At 48.5% G+C, this 9,701-nt stretch overlaps 1 protein-coding gene across 2 annotated transcripts in view; it reads right to left on the bottom strand.

The window, feature by feature from the left end:
• Positions 1-1,593: 1,593 nt before the first annotated feature.
• Positions 1,594-9,701, bottom strand: part of Kcnk13 (potassium two pore domain channel subfamily K member 13) — a 96,992-nt gene continuing 88,884 nt past the window's right edge. For both annotated transcript variants that reach the window (XM_028886626.2, XM_037210776.1), the window contains one exon: positions 1,594-3,345. In XM_028886626.2, coding sequence (XP_028742459.1) covers positions 2,462-3,345 — 884 coding nt within the window. In that variant the 3' untranslated portion in view covers positions 1,594-2,461. The remainder of the gene's footprint in view (positions 3,346-9,701) is intronic.

Raw genomic sequence — 9,701 nt, 5'->3', positions numbered from 1 at the left:
TTAAACTCTCCTCCCTCTCTCCCTCCCTCCCTCCCTCCCTCCCTCCCTCCCTTCCTCCTTCCTCCCTCCTCCCTCCTCTTTCCTAGCCAGTTTTCTCCTAACACTGACTCTCCAATGTTCCCATCAGGAACTCTCTCAGCCCAGGGAAAAACAAGCTCATTCTCTGAGACCCACAGGGGATTTTTAGGAAGCCCAAGTTCAATTTTCTAAAACTTTATCTTACTTAGGCATGGTGGTGGCTCACTCCTGTAATCCTGGCATCTGAGAGGCCGAGACTGGAAGATCATGAGTTCAAGGCCAGCTGGGGCCACATAGTGAGACCTTGTCTCAACAAGTAAACAAACACAGCTGAAAACTTTATGCCAATGTCGGACTCCACTTACAGGAGTCTTCTTTTGAAGTTGACCCTCTTGGAAGATGAGCCTTGATTACAACTGGCCTCGTGGCACACTGCCATGGTCTCTAGAGACCAACACAGAGAAGCAAGGACGTGCTCTGTGCTTGCTCTTCTACCAGGAATATGGACCCCAATAAACTGCTAAGAAGCAGCACCCGGCTGCTGGTGGCACTGAGCTCAGGGACAGCTTGCTTTCTGGTGACAGGTACCTACCAAGATTTGGTAGCAGCTCTGGGCAGCTTCCCTTTAAGGGAGATGCAGGTACTGGCTGGAAGAAAAAGCAAAAGCCTCCCTGCCTACAGAGAGGCCTGGGAGAACAGCTCAAAGCTGGGTGGAAGAGAAGCCAAGAGACCCACGTTCATGCCCAGGCAACCCAAGTCCTTCTCCCAACTGCATCCATTCAGGCCTGAGACTCAGATGAGGAACTGTTCCCTGATTACCTGCTGTGCCTCCTCTGTGAAAGTCAGGAGGGGGTGGGATGAGATGATACCCAAGAGTCCTCTCAGCTCCAGGCTCCGCTCTGCCCTTCCCTGGACTGTTTGGTTTTCAGCTGTCTTCTTTACTGGTCCACCTAACTGCTTCTGAAAGTGCTGTGTGCACCCACCCTAGTCTTGAAAAAGACTAGAAGCATGGAGTTCTGCTACAGCTCAGGAAGTGACATGGAATGAAGCTCACAAGAGAAACAGGGTTGCCGGGGCTCATTCCCGTGTCACAGAGAACCCCGGACCTTCTAGACAAAGCCTGAAAGCATCATTGGTGGGGAGACCCTGGACTCCTGACACAGGATCCTGAGCCAGTTGCAATGCCTTCTGGGAACAGCACTTTTCTCTTGGCCAACAGGCTTCTAGGGTGGCACAACTCCCTGAGATCACAGGGTAACAGGCCCCAGGGATGTCGAGAAAATGGTCTAGAGCTGAAGGCATGCTGGCTGGGAACAGAGACGAAGTGCCCGAAGGGCCTTACAAGCTCTCTCTTGAACCTACGAAGGCTAGCATCCTCCGTTCCTAAGAGGGATGCTCTCAAGGCCTGGGAGGTTCACAGTTGCTGGCCTTGGTAAAGTCCCAGAAGTCAGCCCTGCAATGGATGAGACAAGAAAGCCACACTTCATTATGTGACCTAGAATGCTACTGCTCTAGCCCAGATAAGGCTCACATTTCCAGCTTCCTTTCCACTGTCCAGAATGATTACCCATGGCCTCTTAGTTAACAAAATGAGAATTTATTAAATTTTCAGTTCTAATAAATAGTCAGTTGCCTCTTACAACAGGCTCCAAGCCCTTGTAAAATGACATGTTTGTGTAACCATTCAGAGAGAACACATTAAGCTGCGGGCTTCGGTTACAACGGGAGTTGTTCTCCTCTCTGACTCACTGCCATCACCCCGCTGCAGCTTAAAGGCTTGAAGATGAATCCGTTTTCTTATCACATAAGAGCCCAAAGATACATAGCCAAACAGGAAACAAAACAAACAAAAGAAAACAGTAAACAAAAGACTCCCAAACCGAGAAGCAGGTATAAAGAGTCGATGAGATGCTTTTCCCCATCTGTGGAACCAATAACAGCGATGCTTGGAAGGAAGCCCAGCAAAAAGAAGGCCCAGATACATTCTGGAGTGTTCGTTCCCTTTTCTTGAGGGGCTGGGTGAAGTGGTGAGGTCAGCCATCCCAGTTCCAGGCTAGAATTAGGCTCTTCAGGGCTTTTCATCATCAGGGCTGGACCATCATCAGTGGGGAATCAAAGCTGGAGAGAAACCCATTCCCCTCGGGCAATTAAAAAACTCTGGAGGATGGTGAGACCTCAGCCATTCCAAATATGAAACTCTTAACCTCTGAGCCATCTCTCCAGCCAAACTCGGATTTCAAGAGTTAACTAAAAGGCAGGCAAGGAGGCTCCAGTCCCCAACCTTGAGAGGTTAGTGTTGCCTGAGGTCAAGGTCAGATTTCAAAAGCTGGACTTGAGAAGCAGATAGCAGCAACCAGGGACAAGGCTGAGCTCATGGGGGCAGGCCAGCGTCTCATCCTCCACTTGCTCCTGGGTCTGTTCGTCCGGCAGCAACTTCTGGTTCCTACCTGTCTCCACTGGTCTCTGCCAACCTGTTATTCATTACTGCAAAGGCTCCCACACCCCCTGAGAACTCATCATCCCTGGAGGATGCATTGGGCTGGTGGGGTCCACCATTGGCCATCTCGGACAACTGCTTCTGCAGGATGGCCAGTGAGACCTTGTTGGTGTCCTTCATGGAGATCATCTCCCCTGAGAGACGTCGCCCATCAGTGTCACTTTCCATCACCCCATCCGTCTCTATGGAGATGTTGCACCTGTTCCGGATGTTGCCAGGCATCACCACATTCCTCCTGGACCTCAGGAGTCCCCTTTGGCATTGTGGGAAGCACCCACTCTCCAGTTTCCTCAGGATCCAGTTCACAGTCTGTTTGATTAGGATGGAGATGACATTAAACAAGGAGTAGATGCAGCAGACGCCCGTGAGGATGAAAAAGAAGTTGGCAAATCGGTAGAGTCCTTGGCTCTCATACTGAGCATTCTGGCTGCTGACCAGGTCCCCAAAGCCAATGGTGCTGAACGCCACGAAACAGAAGTAGAGTGAGTCAAAGTAGCTCCACCCTTCCATGGCGGCATACAGAGCCGAGGCTCCACAAGAGATGGCCACGGATGCCAAGCACAGGATCAGCATGACGTAGTACACAGAGGGCTTCCAGCCGGCCAGACTATCCGCCTCGCCCTTTTCAGGGGCCTTCATGTTGTCCTGGGTCGTCACCCCACGTCTCCGCAGCTGCTGCTGGTGACAGGATCTCATGACGTAGGCGATGACAGTGATCAGCCGCTCCAGGAAGAGATTGAAGAAGAGGATGGTGCTTGCGCATCCAACGAGACCGTAGAAGATGAGAAAGATCTTCCCTCCTATGGTGGCTGGTGTCGTCATCCCAAACCCTGACAAAGAAAAAGAGCAGAGGAGAAAAGAGTGAGGCGGGGGCTTGCCCGAGAGTGGGGTTGGAGGCTGGGGAAGGACTGGAAGAAAAAGTGTTTGAAAACCCCTTAGCCCCAGCCTTTCTAGGAAAGCAGAGAACCCCCACCTCCATTGGAAGGCTGTTGTTCAGCACATGGAGTTGGCCCGCTGCAAGCCCATATGGTGCTATTGTACAAGGCAGGAAAAGGCTCCTCTTCCTCTGAGTGGAGGATCCAGCCAGAAAAAGAAAAAGGTTTAGTGACGAGGATGTGACTAGGTTTCAGCCTCCTCCCCTCCTTTTGCGGACGTCCCTCGGAAGCTATGGAACACACACCACCAGAATCAACAGACCTGGCTCAGCGATACAAAGACTCCTACAAAAACAAAGGCTTGTGCAGACTCATACGAATTCATTCATCCCACAAACCCAGGACTGGGGATAAAACCAGAGCTCCTGTCTCCTTGGATCTCTGGTTCTGCAAGACAATTGGTATATTGTGTGTTCTGTACTGGACTTGGCAGTGGTATAGGACTCTGTGGCAGCTGCTGAGAGGGGGGTACCCCCCTAAGACTTGGGGTTCTGGGAAGACTACACAGAGGGTCTTTGAAACCAAAGAGGCATTGTACAAGCAGAGGGTACATGCAAGTAGTAATGGTGGTCGCCTTTCTTCCTTCTCTTGTTTGTATGTACACGTATGTGGTAAGTGTGTGTGTGTGTGTGCGCGCGCACACGCATGCATGTGTGTGCATGTGCATTTGGGGACTGGAAGTTGATGGTGGGATTCTTCCTCAACTGCATTCCACTTATTAAGGCAGAGCCTCTCACTGAAACTGGAGCTCACTGATTCCTGCCAGCTTAGCTCGTCAGCCTGCCCTGAAGGTGCTCAGTCTCTGCCTCCTGAGTGTTGGGACCACAGGCAGTCACCAGGCCTGCCTGGCTTTTTCATGAGTTCTGAGAATCTAAACTCTGCTCCTCACACATTGCCCTTCACTTTCAAGTTCAGCTTTCTCATTGTGTCCTATCACTGGGATCCCAAGCCTCAGCCATCATCCTGTCTTTGTAAATCCTCCTCGAACCAATCCCTTCTCTGTTGCTATGGGCCAACCCGTGGCTGCCTGCCCTAGGTTCCCCTGGGAAATGGTCAGATCAGATCTTTATGACCTTATGACCTCGTGGTGTCCTGAGATGAAGTCAACCACCTTTCCCAGGCACCTGATCTGTGCATTCATAACCATTCAATTATCCAGCTAAAGTCCCGGTTCTCAGCATGCGTGGTTCTCAGTTGTATCTAGTGGGCAAGCTAAAGGCCTTAAACCAAGATAATGAAGGAAGATACTGAGTTCTGCTTCTAGCAAAATAGGATAGAGAGGAATAGATGGAGTAAGGGTAAGGAAGGAGTGAGGGGCAGGGAACAATGGGATTGAGATTTTGAGGGCTAGGACCCTTAATGGTGGAGAAAAGACAAATCAGAATATCACCTCTTCTTGCTTTAAAAATCCAAGTCCTCAGCCCCTTGCTAGTTCTTTTTTTTTTTTTTTTTTTTTTTTTTTTTTTTTTTTTTTTTTTTTTTTTTTTTTTTTAATAGCCAGATTCTCTCCCCCCCCCCCCCCCCCCCCCCCCCCCCCCCCCCCCCCCCCCCCCCCCCCCCCCCCCCCCCCCATTGCAGCGTGCATTCTTTCAAACGCTTCATGCAATAGCCAGATTCATGTAGATGCCTCCAACAGATCGCTCCTTCTCTTTCAGATGATGTTTTTTTTTTTTTTTTTTTTTTTTTTTTTGTTTTATCAACTTGATTAACAATTCGCTCATAAAATCCTCTTTTTCACTATTAGATCATGCCACCAGGGGTAGCAATGTCTGATCCAGACCTCAGTCTGGATGGTATGGTTTAGGGTGTTTGATAGGAAGCTTTTTGTAGATTTTGAGTTTGATGAGTTAAGTGCATTGAGTTTAACAAGTAGGTTTCAAACAACGTCATGTTCTGTTCAGTCCAAAAGAACACCACTGGGTCACCAGTGTGTCAGGCAATTAGTTCTCGATTATTTTTTTTTTTTTTTTTTTTTTTTTTTTTTTTTTTTTTTTTTTTTTTTTTTTTTTTTTGTCGCAATAGTTCTCGATTATTGAAGGAACTTGGAGCTACTCTGATGGACTCAGCAGATTCCCTGAACCAGGAGAGCTTGTGATTGCTCCCTATAGAAGACAAGAAGCAGATGGCTGAGCCCATGCACTGTGTGTTTGGAACACTGCTGTGATAGGGATGGTTTTATTGTCCCCAATTCCCATGCTCATCTTCACCCACAAGGTGATAGATAGTTCTAGAAGATGGACCTTTGGGAGGTGATTAGCCTATGGGGGCGGGGCCTTCATGAGTGGCACCTGTGTCCTTATAAATGATACCTTGGGGGTTGCAGATGTGAACCAGTTGGTAGAGTGCCTGTCTGATAAGCTGGGTGTGGTAACACGTACCTGTAACCCAACATGTGGGAGATGGAGCCAGGAGGACCCAAAATTCAAGGTTATCTTAGACTACACAGGGAATTCAAAGGCAGCCTGGCCTAGACAACAGCAAGTACAACAAAAGACACCCCAGAGAAGGTCACCCTTTCCACCATGTGAAAACATGGCAAGATTCTATGAGAGTCTTGACCTTGAACTTCTAGAACTGTGAGCAATACATTTCTCTGTTTGTAAGCCAGCCTAGGGCATTTGTTACAGCATCCAGGATGAATTAAGACAGCCATCCAAGATGACCCAGACAAGCTCCTTGTGAGAATTGCTTTCCTGAAGAGCTGTAAACAATGTCTAATCCTTGCTTACAAAGTCCCAGTGACAAATCAAAATATGATCTGCTCATAAGGTCTCCATGACAAACCGGAGTATGAGTCCACTGAACGTCACCCCGGGGAATCAGAGAGCTTACTGGGCTTACTTACAGCATACAGAGTGAGGGGTTGCTTACACCAGCATGGGTGACTACCACAGTGGAAAGTCTTCGCCCAGCATGGGTGATGGCCTCGCCATAGCCACCTCCATGGAGTCCTCAGTTAATCTTCTCCATCCTAGAAACTGGAGCACCTCCTGAGACTCCAGGGCCATAGGCAACTCGGGCAGAATTGCATACAAGTGGCTGGGAGGAATCAATTGTATCTCAGGTGAGGTTTACTCACCCTCTCCAGCCTCTCCTCTAGGGAAGTCAACTGTCACCAAGCTCCATGTAATGGTCTCCTGCAAGCAGGCACAGTTGATCTAGGGGAAATGGTGACCCTTGACCTCAGAGAGCCCACATCAAGGCTAGGACAAATGAACGATTTACAAGAGAAACCACAACGCCTCAAGGGGTAAATGCAAGCAGAGAGGGTTTCTCTCGCCACCGGGGTTTGATGAAGCCTCACTCTGAGCGGAGTGACCTAGGCACCTTTGAGTACAGTGATGGCACTGAAAAGCTTGAGGAATTGACTTTTCCCCTAATGAACAAGGCTTTTAGTGATTTGGTGACGTGTTCCAAGGATTGAAAGTTTCTGGATTCCATCTGTTGATGTGGTTTTATAGGACTTCCCAATTAAAGAAGGAATCATCGTGACTTTTGGTCACCTGCTGGGCTTGCTGGATCGCAGTCATCCCTTCAATCAGCCAAAGTAACAGAAAATGGTAAGAGCGGGGGCATCCTGGACAGCCTAGCACCGAGGACTTGCGGAATAGCGCAGCTGGTAAAGTGCAGGGCCTGAGCTCAACCCCAGAACCCATGTACTGAAAAGCCAGGTGTGCTATGTGAGCGCAATCCAGCCCTGAGGAGGTGGACATAGGTGGATCCCGGCGGCGGCGGCGGCGGCGGCGGCGGCGGCGGGGGGGGCGGGGGGGCGGCGGCGGCGGCATCCTTGCCCGGCCAGCTAGCCTACTTATGATTTCCAGGTCAGTTAGAAACCCTGTCTAAAAAACAATGGTGGATAGCCCTGAGGAACAACACCCAAGGTTGATGTGAGCACACACACAAACACACACAAACACACACACACACACACACACACACACACACACACACACACGCACGCACGCACGCACGTGCACGCACACAAGGAAAGATGTGGTCCTTTTGTTCTTGAACTCAGCCATCATGGTTCTCAGTACAAGACCTGCACAAGACGAGGCCCATCAACATCTGTCACAGAGTGGGGAAAGGCTCATGAGATGCCACCCCTCCCCAAATCAATACAGTTAATGGTGGCCGGGGAAAGAAGAGAGGCGTTTTCTTTACTGGTATAGCCACTGATCAGCTGCCCATGCTCCTGTAAGAAACCCTACATTCAGGGGGTCATGCTGCCCTGCCCAGCTTTTACCTACTAGCCTGAGTTGTAGACAATTTGATCATCTGGAAGAAAGGTTGTCAATGCCTACCTCAATGCTAAACCAAAAGGATGCCACGGGCAGTGAACGAGGGCCCTCAGGGTCCTTCTTGGCAGAGGACAAGGCTACAGGCCCTGCAACCAAGGCCTTCATCATGCTAGGCTGACTCCTCGCGCGTATGAGTGCCTTGGGTTTACATGGAATAAGTACGCCCCTGGAGAGTCTCATGTTGAAGTTTAGTCTCCACTGTGAGTTATGAAAAGGACAGACACCCAATGTGACCATGATACTTAGAAGTGGGGTTTTGGGGGTGTGGTTTTTGGGGTGTGGTTTTTGGGGTGTGGTTAGAGCAAGATAAGGTCACCTGAACTGAGTCCCTGAATTGAACGCAAGTGAGTCCCACAGCACCCTTCTTGTCCCGTGCCATCTTAGGGCTCTGCTAGTAACATGGCACCACCAATCGTGGCCCCTCAAACTTGGACCTCTAGAACTATGAGCCGAATAAACCTCTTTTTTTTATAAGCCCTGGCCCCCCCCCCATACATATACATGATTGAAAGAGAATATCCCTGGAACACATTATTTATAGTGATAAAAACCAGGCTAAGCACTGGGAGAACTGGGTGTCGCTGGTCTACTGTCCCATTTGACAGAAGAAAAAGAGCGTGGAAGTGAAGTAACTGCCCAAAACTGTAAGGCCAGATTTAGAACTTAGATCGCATTGTCTTCCAGGCCTGTGTTTCCCACCCGACTAAGCTGTCAAGTGGACAAACCATCAGTGGGCCTGAGGGAAGGACATGAAGCAAGTACTCATAGTTGTATACTTTATTTTTTGGTTTTAAAATTAAAATTTATTATTATTATTATTATTATTATTATTATTATTATTATGAATGTGTGTATGACATATATGGGTAGGTACATGAACGTGTGTGGAGGTCAGGGGACAACTTAGTGGACTAGGTTCTCTCCTTCTACCTCTGACCCTATTAGCCTCTGGGACACCTGCACTCAAGTGCACATCCCCACCCATACATATCCATAATTAGAAAAGGGTATTCCCTCCACAAGTATCCTAACTTCCTCCCAGTAAACCCTGCCTCTAAAGGTTCCAACAGTTCTTCTAGGCTGGGGACTCAGAAGTTAGCACATGGACTTTGGTGAGCAGTCCAGATCCAAACTGTAGCACCAACTCTATGCCTAGCCTAGCCTAGCCTTTCCCTTTACTTGATGGAACATTGTGATGGTCACCTAACTGCTGACATGATGCAATCTACAGCCACCTGGGATGGGCCTCTGAGTATGTCTGTGGGGATTATCCTAGTTAGGTTAATTGAGGTGGGTGGCCCCATTCCCTAGGCTTACATTCTGGCCACTGTAAGACGCAGAAAATGAGCTGAACATAACCATTCATTGCTCTCCAATTCCCGATTGTGACTAGCTCCTGTCCTTCAAGCATACTCGACTTCCCTGCAGTGATAGACTGTATCCTTGAGCTGTGAGCTGAAACAAACTCCTTCCCCATTGAGTTGGCTTTGTTAGGTCAACAAAAACAACAACCACACAAAGAAACCAAGACAAGACTATATACTCATAAGTATAATATTACTGTGGATTGGTTACAAGGCTTTGCTAGGCAAGTGTTCTACCAAGGAGCTGTATCTCAAGACCCTTTGCTGGAGTATTATAGAGCAAATACCATACAGCCCTCTACTTCACTCATTAACAAAGAACACTTCTGACTGCCAAGGACTTCATTCATCTACCATAATCAATGTCCTATTACCACACCTAATAAAATCTCCCCTAATTCCTAAACATCAAATAAGCCTGATCTGCATTCAGCTCTCTGAAACACTCTCTACGGCACACTCCACTCTTCTGTTTCTTTTCATTGTTAACCGTCTCTGTCCACCATCATTTCTTAGGTAAATGTTTCCTAAAGAGAACATTTCTAGAAACAATTAAAGGAGGGAAAGTCTCTTGTGTATTATGAGA

The sequence above is a fragment of the Peromyscus leucopus genome, chromosome 14 (assembly GCF_004664715.2).
Source record: "Peromyscus leucopus breed LL Stock chromosome 14, UCI_PerLeu_2.1, whole genome shotgun sequence".
NCBI lineage: Eukaryota > Metazoa > Chordata > Mammalia > Rodentia > Cricetidae > Peromyscus > Peromyscus leucopus.
Note: the sequence above shows the minus strand (reverse complement) of the source record. Positions and strands in the feature narration are given on the sequence as shown.